The 13,297-nt window shown below is 36.5% G+C and overlaps 1 protein-coding gene across 1 annotated transcript; it reads left to right on the top strand.

Moving 5' to 3' along the window:
- Window positions 1–296: 296 nt before the first annotated feature.
- Spink14 (serine peptidase inhibitor Kazal type 14 (putative)) lies at window positions 297–4,076 on the top strand. The gene is made up of 4 exons (XM_076855940.2): window positions 297–366; window positions 1,239–1,282; window positions 2,933–3,069; window positions 4,031–4,076. The coding sequence occupies exons 1-4, from the start codon at window positions 297–299 to the stop codon at window positions 4,074–4,076; spliced, it is 297 nt and encodes a 98-aa protein (XP_076712055.2).
- The last annotated feature ends 9,221 nt before the right edge of the window (window positions 4,077–13,297 follow it).

Here is a 13,297-nt window from a genome sequence, read left to right as displayed (position 1 = left end):
TACAATGGTGCACAGAGTGCCTTCTGTTTTCTGAACATTCCCAGGTCTGTCTCTGAGCTCTATTTTTCAGTCCTTATGATGGTTATTCAAGATTTCTCTTCTCCTAAGCATTTGTTCTTGAGGTAATAGGATTTCCAAATGGAGTGTGCTAACAGAGATAATGGACTAACTGAAGAGGGCTATTTATTTCAATATCTGTAATATTCTGATTATCTTCGTTTAGGTGATTGTAACAGAGAGCTACAGCCTGAGGCAATATCTCAGAGCATCTGTCCAAGAACAGGCCAGGAAGAAAAATGGCCAAATTTTTCCGAGTACTCTGGTCTCTTTTGTTCTTCATTTGGATACATTTTGTATCAGTTTTAAGTGAGTAATTTGGCTGATACTGGCAGAAATGTAAGGCTGATTTATGTGCTTTGATATTGTAATCTGAAAGACAATATTTTAAATTAAAAAACTGTTTCATTGGATCATTTACATAAATATATGTATTATATATGAAATATGTATATATATATATATATATAACATATGCATATACACACATATACAAACACATACACACACACACACACACACACACACACACACACACAGGGGCGGGGGTAGACCAAAAGACTCTAGGTCAATGATTAGATACCTTAGTTTTCCTGTCTATGAGATGCAAATTTTGAAGGCTAACTCACAGAGATAGAAAGGCTTGGGTAATTTAGTGAGGTACCATGTAAAAATGACTGGCAGTATGCCTAGACCACAGCACATCTCAAAAATCTAGAACTTTTGAAAATGTTGTTTTCAAGGGAATCATGAAGTCAGGGTGAGGAATCATAAAGAGATCTAGCCTCTAGAACTAAGATCTCAGTTTTTCACACATCTAAAATCAGCCAAATGATCACAGAATTCCAGCATACCTTATTTCTTTACTTTATTGGCTACCTGCTCTGAATCTTCTCAAGTACAGGCTAATATGTGTTAATTAAAAAACAAACAAACAAACAATAAAAAACTTTGGTGTTTTGGGCTGGCAACTTTTATGGGAGCAACGATGCATTGATGTAATACTGCTGATTATGAGATATAGTAGTATTTTAATGAATGAATACATATATAAATGAAATAGTGTTTTCGATTATTGAAAGCTTCCTTTGTAATACATCAGAACTATTTTATTTTGCCAACAGAGTAAGCTGTGATTTATCAGGAACTAGATTCTGTAACTATTTTCATGTATTCTCTAGTTTCAGGCCCTCAACAATGGTGGCCACCACATGGAATTATGAAGGTAATTGTCCACTAGATTTCTCAGGACTGAGATTCTAATCTGAGGTGTTTTTTTTTATTATTCTTTTGAATTGTCATTTGAAACTTTACTGCAACAAGATCATCAATGATATTCTTAAAGGTCTCTTCATATGAGGATGGTAGGCACACTGCTGGTAGAGGAGCACAAAGCAGAGCAATCCAAACTGGGAACCAAATCAGAGTTTGTTCATATGCACACCAATAAATCCCCCCTAGTGCCTGAGAATGTTTAGGAGTGTCGACAATTGGCAGGTGACAGGGTGACAGGTTCTTAAGACCCACAGACTTGGGCACTACCATGGTTCCTACTCTCAAGGAGCTCACTGTCTGGTGGAGGGAGCATCTGGAGTGAATGTCCCTAAATGAATGTCTTTAGATGGCTCACATGATGACTATGCAGGTTGTAAATAGAGAAAACAACGTGGGCGTAGGGATGGAGGAACATGTGAAAGAACAAGACCTCTGAACTGGGCCTCAGTTATGTTTGCAACTTGTCTGAGAGCAAAAATATGCTTGGTCAAGTGGTCAGAACAACCTAAAAGACAAGGAACAACTGAAAAAAAAAAAAACCCTAAAATGTCAAAAAGCAAGTTGGTATAAGGAAGGTTGGACAAGTTGGGAGGATTTTGTTCTCATAGGATGATTTAGCTTCTAATACGAAAGTTGTTTTTTTTTTTAAGAAAAATGAAGTACAATAAAAGAATTGTAATCAATGGAATATGAGTATTCAACTAATATTTAGATACTGAAACTATAGGAAATGGAGAGAGAGGAAGTAGAGGGATTAGTCAGTGATGGTTGTGGCCTCGCCATGATGATAGTATTAGATAAAGGAGGAAGAGGAGCTTCTGAGCTCAAGCATCACTCCTTTGTCTCTGAATTCCCAGTCCAGTCCTCTCTCTACCTTGTACCTGTGGTGCTTTATCTGTACCAACCTCATGTTACCGACAGTCCCTGGTCCCTGAGACCACTATCTTCAAGCTCCAAGCTTTCAATGACACTGGCTCTGTCCAGGGAAGAACTTTCAAGTAATCACAACACCTGGGGGCTAGCACCTGTGGAGAATGCCTCTTCTTTTGTTTTCAGGTTTCCCTACAAAATCAGGGAGCTTATTTTAAATGATTTCACATTTAAGAATCTTTGTAATTAAAGACAGCACTGAGTATTCTCACTGTGGATAAAATTGGATAAAATAAATATTTTAAATTAAGATGTACTTTTCCAGTGAAATGCCTTTTTTAACTATTGGGCTTCAGTTTCCTTAGCTGAGTGGCATAGAAAATGTCTAAGAATATTCCCTAGTCTGGTAGTATGGGTATAAGGGACACTGAGAGAGTAGATCAATGTCCCAGATACCTTCTTCATGTTTATCCACTTCCCCAATCCATTATAGCATACCAGGCCTCTGTTCTAAGTTACCAAGGAGATCCTAACAAGGGTATCACATGGTTATTCAATAGGATACGCATAGGTTCTCATTCTATTGCTTGTGTAAATGGAGCCTGTGAGAGTTCTTTTTGAGACCAGAATATGGTAATGAGACTGCTTAGATTTTCCTAAGACAGTCCGAACGTGGTACACCTCTCTGAGCATGGCTCTCATTATATCATTCTTTTCAACTCAATTTCAGATCAAATGTCCTCATAAGAAAATGAACTTGAGTTGGTTCAGTCAAAGACCTGATCCATGCCCTGACTTAAAACAACCCATCTGTGGCAACAATTTCGTAACCTATGACAATCCCTGCATCTTGTGTCTTGAGAGCTTGTGAGTACTTCTCAGGAAAAAGACAACTATGGCTGTGATCATTCATACCAATTGCCATCTACCTTTCTTGTCAGGTACCCCACCGTTGAAACCAGGGGTTTGTTCCAGTTTCTGCAGATAGCTATCAGCCTCCAATCAGAAGGACATGTGCTACGAGACAGCCTACTGGAGTAGAAAGCAGACATATTGTACTGAGCAGTGTTCCTTGGGTTCTTTCTGATTCTGAGTCCTCACATTTCTGTATGGTAGTTGACCTATTTCTACTTAAAGTTCTGAAATATCCCTTCAAGTTCCCAAATTCTTTGATTTTAAGACAAATTGTAGTTTCACCTTCTCTTCCATATCTTCCACCTCCTATGTGTTTGAAACTCTAAACTAGGATGAGGCAACTTCAACATTTGGGTCCTTCACGTATGATTAAGTATTTAGACTTTTGCATTTACGTGACATGAAGTCTGTGACTAGACACTGAAATCTCACATCATAAGGTTTCAGATTTGATGCCTACGTGAGCCAGGGCATTTTGAAGGGGCAAAAATTTTCCTTATGGCAACAGACTGGAGCCTTCATCCCAACAATGGATTTGTAATTTTATACAGGGACAATGACAGGAATGTGAAAACCCCAGATCATTCTGCTAATGAATAATTCAACCAAAGAAGGAGAATATTGACCAAATAGGTGAGGGCTGGCATACTTCACACAGCACAAACTCAGGCCTGATTTAATAGCTTGTTTTCAAAAATACTGTAGCATATGTCATACTAATAACAGTGGCATCTTTGAATCCTGGAAACATGACTGGGTAGGAAATCCAATAATTTGGCTTTTGTCTTTAGTCAGTTCCAATTATACACTGAATTTTAATTTCTTGAATACAAAATAAAGGTGATAGATAATTTTTTAAAGTATTTTTGTGGCTTTGACCGTCTATTAATGAAATGTTTATCGCAACTCTTAGGAAATCTCATGGAAAAATAAAGTTTTACCATGATGGAAGGTGCTGAATGGGCTCTGATATGGAAGATGGTAACCTCTCTGTCCATCACAACAATCCTCTTCAACCTTATCCCTGCGCTATCTCTGTTTTTGGTGACAGACAGCTGCCCCTGGTGAGCTTGCAGCTGGTTTCTTGGGTATCTTGAGGTTCCATCTGTGGGCCCTTTTCTCTCATTGATTAACTGTTTCCCATATTTTCCCTAATAAACTTTTCTGAGCTTTTCTGTAGCTCCTTCGTGGAGTGCTTTCCTCGAATGCTGGAGGTCATGGATTCTAACTCCAGCTTTGCAAATAAATAAATAAATAAAACTTTTCTGAAAGTCTTATTTGACTTGGATCTCAGATCTACATCTCAAATTTTAGAAGTAGAATAAATTGAACAATTAAGCCACGAGTCAAAGACAACCATTAGGATTAATCAGCTCTCTAATCCTGTGAACAGTGATGTAATCTGTGTAAAGCCTCTAGGCTGTCTTCTCTGGAATGTGACATTTAAAAGAAACACTAAAACTTATGGAGCACTGTACTCTGCTTGGTCAATTCCGTTGCCCAGCTTCTGCAAATTCCTCATTAAGTCTCCTCACATTTACATTCAGCCTGGATGCAGAGGCATTTATACATGTTCAGTGCAGATCAATAAGACATGGTATCTTGACCAGCACCACTCATCTCCACCGGAGGAAGCCTTCGTTGTTGGAATTTATGAATGTCCTGTTGTTCATTTTTCTTAAATTCTCTGGACACTTTTAACCTCTGAAGGATAGAAACATTTTTCTCTCAGTTATGCTTCCTCTGAGCAGACTACTATACACTGATGTGCACTCTCCCTCTTAGCAGCTCTCTGTTCAGGCCTGGGAAACTGCAGCTATTCTGCTTCTCCATGCTCTATAGGGTTCCAGTCAGCCTTTGTGGAAACATGACCAGTGCAAGGCTCCAGAGAAAAGAAAATTTCCTTTCATCACTTTTGGTCTTTTCTCTTGAAAATATGAGGAGGAAATAGCTCTGGGGAAAGGAGATATTCACTGACTATAGCTCACCAACTTCTAGACTTCAACTCCTGGGCTGTGTAGGAACACCAACAACTTCAGGCAGGCTTGTTTTCTAATGCTATTGCTCTACTTGCGTGTTCACAAATCATTTTTTTTGTGCAATAAACAATTTTGTATTAATGTTATCCAGTGAAGTTTTCATCTCAAAGATGCACTATCACCAACCTTTTATGAGATTAGGGCTCTGTTATCTCTAATTCTCTCTGGTGATTCTTTCTTGACTCTGGTTAATTTTCTTATGTATGCACTGATAGTGATCTGACCCTTCAGTGCAGTTCTCCTGTGCTGAGATCCTGCAAACACTAGTCACGTTGGTCTCTCCTCTGAGCTTTGCATCATCAACTCATGGTTGCTCCATCAGGGTTCCTCTTGGCTTACCCTGGAGTCTCCCACAGTGCAGAGGTGAAGGCCAGCCACAGAGTAAACTTATGTGTCATTTCAGAGCTCAGGAATCAATGTCCTTCAATGTCTGATGGTTTTATCTTGTTGTTTCGCATATTTAGTGATATTTTATTGTTATTTTAGGTAAACGTATCTCTTGCACGACAGTGTCTGAGAGGGGAAGTCATCCTTATTTTATTATGCCACACTGTACTCTCCTTCTCCTTTGGTATCTTCTAAAGTCTACTCTAAAATTCAATGTCACTATTCTATTCTTTTTCTAATAATTCCAAAGAACAAGTCTATATTTTTGCAATAATCATAGTCTTTTTGGTGGATAATAAAGCACTTATTTAACTATGCTACACACAAGAGGAAAAAAAAGTCTTTGATAACAATATTTTTCTGTCATTGTGTGGTAGACATTTCTGAAGAGGGAAAGGGGGTCAGCATGTATCAAGTGCAAGGCTCCCTCCTTCTAGGGCAACCAAGATAACCTCCACAGATCTCCTATGCCTGCATGCATAAAGGGAGTTCTCCCTTTGTGTTAGTTTTGATAGTCACCACCTCGTTTTTTTCATCTTTTTCTCTCATTTCAGATGTCCAGGAAGAAGATGATAGCTTTCTTCTTCAGGACCTTATTTGAAATTCTTCTCTTTGATTCCCTGTATTCTTAATCTTCTAGTTTTGGGTCATTTACAGGTTTCTGTGCTTGCTGTCTTCTTCGTACCATCTGACATCCCTTGCTGGTAACCCCATGTTACTGATTACCCTGTTGCCTGGGTAACACGTGCATCCACATCTTGAGACCTCAGCCACATTAAGAGCCTCTGACTCTGGACCTCTTGATTTCATTGGCTCATGGAATATTTAAAGTCAATTTGATATAACTTCTGTTTATTTTCTTTTAAATGTTCTTTTACATGTGCTTTGATGTAACGAAAGTTAATGCTATTAGTCTAAATCCTTTCTAACTCACACTCAATTTCAGTATATAACCTCTACATATCTATATCATCTTTTTTATAATTTTAATTAATTAATTAATTAGTTAGTTTATTTTTGTGTGTGTGTGGTGTTGAGGTCCAACCCAGTGCCTCACCCAAGCTAGGCAAATGCTCTACCACCCAGTCATAACCCCAGCCTTACATCATCTTAAGTGTTAATTAATATAACATTTATTTAACCCATGTCATTATGTTTAATAAGTTATTTTGATATTCATCTTAATGATTATCTCTGTCTCTATTCTCTACTCCCAATCATAATCCTGTCTGTATTCTATAATCATTTAAATATAGCCTGTTAAAATCCTTATCCTCTATTCTTACACAGTCCCCATTGTGAGTTAGCATCTGCATATCAGAGAGAACATTTGGCTTTTGGTTCTTGGGAATTGGCTTATTTCGCTTAGCATGATATTCTCTAGTTCCATCCATTTACTGGCAAATGCCATGAGTTAATTCTTTTTCCAAGGCTGAGTAATATTACATTGTGTATAGATACCACAGTTTCTTTATCCATTCATCTGTTGAAGGGTACCTAGGTTGGTTCCATAGCTTAGGTATTTGGAATTGTGCTGCCATAAACATTAATGTGGCTGTGTCACTGTAGTATGCTATTTAAATCCTTTGGATATATAACAAGGAGTGAGATAACTGGATCAAATGGTGGTTCCATTCTAAGTTTTCTGAGGAATCTCTATACTGATTTCCAGAGTGGTTGCACCAATTTGCAGTCCTACTAGAAATGTATGCGTGTACCTTCCCCCCCCACATCCTCCTCAACATTTATTGCTGCTTGTATTCTTGATAATTGGCATTCTGACTGGAGTGAGATAGAATTTCAGTATAGTTCTGAATTAGAGAGGAGTGAAGGGAGGGAAAGGGGGTATTAGGGTAGGAATTATAGTAGAACAAATTGGACATTATTAACCTATATGCATATATGATTACATGACTGATGCAACTCTATGTACAACCAGAAGAATGAGAGGTTATACTCCATTTATGTACTATGTGTCAAAATGCATTCCATTGTCATGCATAACTAATTAGAACAAATAAAAAGATAATAAGAGTTAAAAAAATTCTTATATTCTTGAGAAGTATCTGTTTAGTTCCTTAGCCCATTTATTGGGTGAGAAATGCAAATTAGAACTACTGCAAAATTTTATCTCACTCCAGTCAGGATGGCAATCATCAAGAATACACTAACAATTGATGTTGGCAAGGATGTGAGGGAGAAAGTACACTCATATCTTGTTAGTGGGACTGCAAATTAGTCCAGTCACTCTGGAAAGCAATATAGAGATTCCTCAAAAAACTAGGAATGGAACCACCATTCCTACCACCATGTGACCCAACTATCCCATTCCTCGGTATATCATACTACAGGGACACAGCCATATCAATGTTTATAGAAGCTCAATTCACAATAGTAAGCTATGGAGCCCTTCAACAGATGAATGGATAAATAAAATGCAGTATACACACGTGTATGCACCCAATGGACAATGGAGTATTATTACTCAGCTATAAAGAAGAATGACTTTAGGCATTTGCTGGTAAATGGATGGAACTGGAGAATATCATGGTAAGTGAAATAAGCCAGTCCCATAAGTCAAAGGTTGAATGTGGTAACTATTCTCCCCCACCCTGATGCAGATAGATAGATAGATAGATAGATAGATAGATAGATAGAAGTGAGATGAGAGGAGTTCACAAAAGGGAATGAAAGTAAGGAAGGAGGGAAGAGACAGGGAAAGTCAGTGGAAAGAATCTGACCTAACTTTCCTATATATATATTTGAATATACCACAGTGACTCTCACCATCATGTGCATCCACAAGACACTAATTTAAAAAACTTTAAGTAAATGTCAGAAGAACAGTAAAGTAGAGGGAAGTAAACAGGGTGGGAGGAAGGAAGTTGAAGGGAAAATATTGGGGACTGAAGTAGAAAAAATTATATTCCATGCTTTTATAATATATTGTCGTGTATAACTAAAAAGAACCAATAAAATAAAATGAAGTAAAATCCTTATCCTTTATGAGTTATAATACAAATCAATATCTTAGTATAACTTATAAGACACTTTCTCTATCTGCTACAGACACTCATAAAGAACCCATGTGGTACTTGTAACAAGTCCTGTTTCACCACAAGATGGTAGTAAAGCACCAGGGATTAGACAACACTCTGACAAGCTCTTCTGCCAATTTGTCATTGCACCAACGAAGTAGTTTGGGGCAGTCTGCTAACACTCTGTGAGCTGCAGATTTCTCCTCCCTTAACATGATGACATCCTTCTTTCCAGGAAGGTAAAAATCTCCTAAAATACTACAAGTTTATCTCTTATTTGGGGCTGACATTGGTTGGGAGAGCTGGGAATTGCCTCTAACTAACGGAATGTTTCTGACTAATAGACTCAACGTTCCTCTTCTAATGCCATAAAGTTCATTTTGTTTTCTGATTAGATCCTTTTTACCACCAAATAATAATGATAATGATAATAAGTTAATTTGAAGAGACAGAGTAAACTTTTTCCACATATTTTTCAGATTAAAAATTAGGAATGACCTAGGTATGGGCCTATGTCTGCAGGCAAAAGTTTTCTTGTTATTAAAAATAATAAGCAAACAACAAGAAAAATCAACACATGGTTAATTTTATTTCATTTTAAATTTATTTACTTATTGTATTAATATTATTTTGACAAATCATGGATTATATATACACTTGGGGATACAAGGTGATGTTCCAATATCTGTTTACAATGTTGAATGGTTACATCAGTGGTTAAATCAAGCAGGTGATATATTCGATATTTTGCTTAGTTTTTTGTAGTGACACATTTGAAATTTATCTATTCTTAAATACAATATTATTAACTATCATGACACTGCTGTGCAATTGATCTCATAAACTTATTATTCCTGTTAAGCTAAAGCTTTGTGATTTTCAACTAATGTTTCTCCACGCTCCACCCCAGCCTCTTTTTGTGTTTGGTAATTGACATCTTACTCCCTACTCCTGATGAATACTTACATTGAGCATACTAGGCTATTTTGAAGAGTGTTGCAATAAATAGGAGTTCAGGTGCCTCTTTTACAAGTTGATTTCATTTCTTTTAGATTTACACCTAGTATTGAGATTCTTGAATTGTGTGATAGTTCTATCTTTAGCCTTGTGAGGTACCATACTACTTTCCATATGAATATGCTAATTCACATTCCCATCAGCAGTGTATAAGAATTCCCTAATGATTAATGATGCTGATCAACAGATATTGGCCACTTGTATGTCTTCTTTTAAGAAATATCTATTCAGATATTTAACACATTTTTTTTAAAAGACAAGCTTTCACTATGTTGCTTGAAAGCTCATGAGATTATTCATACCCACACCCCTCCCTAAGCCACCTTCTGAATAGCTGAGACCACAGACCTGAGTCACTACACCTGACTTTAAGTTAAATTTTAAAGTGGAGTTTTAATTTTATTTTTTATTTGCTATTGAGTTGCTTGAGTACTTTGTATGTTCTGGGTATTCTGGGTATTAACCCCTTGTTATATGTATAATTTGCAAATATTTTCTTCTCTTCTGTAGTTTTGTTTTTACTCTGTTGATTATAACCTTTGTAGTGTAGAAACTTTTTAGTTTGTTGTAATCCCGTTTGTTCATTTTTTTATTTCATTACTTGAATTTTTCAGATTGTTTCTAAAAAGATCTTTGCCCATGCCAATGTCTTGAATCACTTCTTCTGTTTTTTTTTCTAGTAGTGTCATACTTTTGGATCTCATAATTAGTGTTGAATATATTCAGAGGATCAACTCTGAGTAATTCTTTAAAATTGGTGAGAAATAGGAGTCTAATTTCATTCTTCTGTATGTTCCCAGGGTCCAGGACTCCCCACATTTCCTCATTTTGTGTTCTTGGCTCACTTGTCAAAAATGCACCGTGGCTTGTTACCATGTGGGACTATTTCTAGACTCTCTATTCTGTTCCATTGTCTGTGTGTCTGTTTTAATGCAAACACCATGCAATTTCAGTTACTACAGTTTGGTAGTGTATCTTTTAAATGTGGTACCTCCAACTTTGTTGTTCTTGTGTAGGATTTTTTTTTTTTTTTCCTATTCCGGGATTCTGTGGTTCCTTACAAATTTCAGGATTTTTTTTCTATTTCATTTAATAATGACATTGATATTTTGATAATGACTATATTGAATCTGTAGATTGCTTTGGCTCTAGGTACATTTTAATGTTGATTCTTTCAATCCATGAACACAGGATATCTTCCCATTTATATCTATATCCTCTTCAGTTTCCTTCATTAATATTTTGTAGAAATCATTTACATTTTCGTTAAATTTATTCATATTTTATTGATTTTTTGAAATTATCATAAATGAGACTTTTCTCATGATTTGTTTTTCAGATAGTTCACTATTAGTGTGTAAAATTGTAATTGATTTTATATCCAAAAATGACTGAATTCATTTGAACAATTATGAGTTCCAACAATTTTTTTTTTGGTGAATCTTTATGGTTTTCTATACATAAGACCACATTGTTTGAAAACAGTAACAATTTTAGTTTTTCCTTTCCTATCAAAATGACTTTTATTTCCTTTTTATGTCCAATTCCTCTGGTTTGAATTTCTAGTACTATGTTGAGTAGAAGTGGGACTCAATTCTGCCTTGTTCCCAATCTTAGAAGAGAAGTTTCCATTTTTTCACTATTGATCACAATGTTAGCTGTGGGATGGCCAAATATGATCTTTATTGTGTTAAGGTATATTCCTTCTGGCCTGATCTGCTGAGAATTTTTAATCAAATGCTTTTCTGCATCTATTGAAAAACATCATGTTTTGTCTTGATTCTGATAATTTGAGGTATCACATTTACTGATTTGCATATAGTGAACCATCCTTGCATCCCTGGGACCCTATTCAATCACAGTTTGAAACTTTTTTATGTGCTTTTGGATATGTTTACTAGTATTTTTGAAGATTTTTGCATATATCTTCATTAGAGATGCTCGCTTGTATTTTATTTTCTTCTTTCTTCTTTCTTCCTTCTTTTCCTCCCTCTTCTTGTGTCCTTGTTTGGTTTTAGTATCTGTGTAATGCTAGTCTGATGTACTGAGTTTGGAAGAATTCCATTCTCTTTAACTTTTCAGAATAGTTCGAGAAGAATGGTAGAAGTTTTAAACATTTTGTTATAATTCAGCCATGACCCCATCAGGTTGTGGGCTTTTCTTTGATAGGAGCCTTTTTATTACAAATTTAATCTTATTGTTCATTATTAGTCTATTCAGGTTTTCTATATTTTTTTATTATTCAGTTTGGTAGATTACCTTTGTCTACATATTTATCCATGTCTTCTAAGTGTTCCACTCTGTTGATATATAGGTGTTCATAAGAACCTCTTATGAGCTCTTAAATTTCTGTAGTGTCTGTGATAATGTCTCCTCAGCCATGAAGTCATCCAGTTCTGGGATATTTTTGGAAGGATTACTTTTTTTACTGACTCAATCTCCTTACTAGTTATTGGTTGTGGTGTTTATTGGGTTGTCAACTTGACTGAATTAAGAGATACTCAGATAGTTGGTAATGTTCTCAACCATGGAATTCATTATTTTCAGTGATTCAGAAGGCACTGAACTGATGCTGCCTTTGCTGAAAGGGAATTCCTGGCAACTTGGGATTTGAATAAAATTTTGATTGGGCTGCCCCAGGAGTTACTGTAAGGATATTTCCACAGGAGATGGGCCTGTGGGTCAGTGAACAGAATGGAGAAGATTCAAAATCTTCAATGTGAGCAAGCACCATCCAGCTGACTAGAGGTTTTGATGGAATAAGAGGGGGGAAGATAAATCAATCTCTCTCTCTCACTCTCTCTCTCTCTCTCTCTCTCTCTCTCTCCCCCTCTCTCTCTCTCGGTTTTCTAGAGTCAAGGCACACTTCTCCTGCAGTTAGATATCAGAATTCCAAGTTCTGGCTTTTGGACTCTGGGACTTACACTGATGGTCTCGCAGCTCTCAAACCTATACCTCAGGCTAAGCTTCCCTGATTTTAGAACTTGGACCCTCAGACTTGGACCTTCAGACTAGATAGGTACTGGCTGCTTTGGGTCTTCAGCTTGCAGACAACCTGCCTATCTTGAGATTTCTCTGATTTGAAAACGAAGTCAGACACTTTCCCTAATAAATTATTTCTCAGCACTCTCTCTACATACATCCCATTGATTTGTTTCTTTGGAGGACCCTGACTAAATCATTTGTCTTTTCAGGCTTTCTTGTGTGTGTGTGTGTGTGTGTGTGTGTGTGTGTGTGTGGTACTTGAGAATAAACCCAGGGGAACTTAACCCCTGAGCTGCATCCCCAGCCTCCTTTTTTTATTTTTATTTTTATTTGTATTTAAAGACAGGGTCTCACTAAGTTGCCCAGGACCTTGCTAAGTTGCTGAGATTGACTCTGAACTTGCAATCCGCCTGCCTTAGCTTCCTGAGCCACTGAGATTATGGGTCTGCACCACCACATCCAAAAGATTTTCTGTTTCCTCATGACTCAGTTTTCATAAGTTGCATGTGTCTAGGAATCTATCTATTAGATAGTTATTCAAAATGTATTCCAATATAAGTGTTTATAGTATGTTCTTATCTTTTGTATTTATTTTGTAATGGTGAAAATGTCTCCTCATTTATTTCTGATTTTTTTTTCTAGCTGAGTTTTTCTTAATTAGTCAATCTATGGATTTATTGATTTTGTTCATATTTTTAAAAAACCAAATTAGTT

Source organism: Callospermophilus lateralis, chromosome 5 (assembly GCF_048772815.1).
Source record: "Callospermophilus lateralis isolate mCalLat2 chromosome 5, mCalLat2.hap1, whole genome shotgun sequence".
Taxonomy (NCBI): domain Eukaryota; kingdom Metazoa; phylum Chordata; class Mammalia; order Rodentia; family Sciuridae; genus Callospermophilus; species Callospermophilus lateralis.
This window is presented reverse-complemented; position numbering and strand designations above follow the sequence as displayed.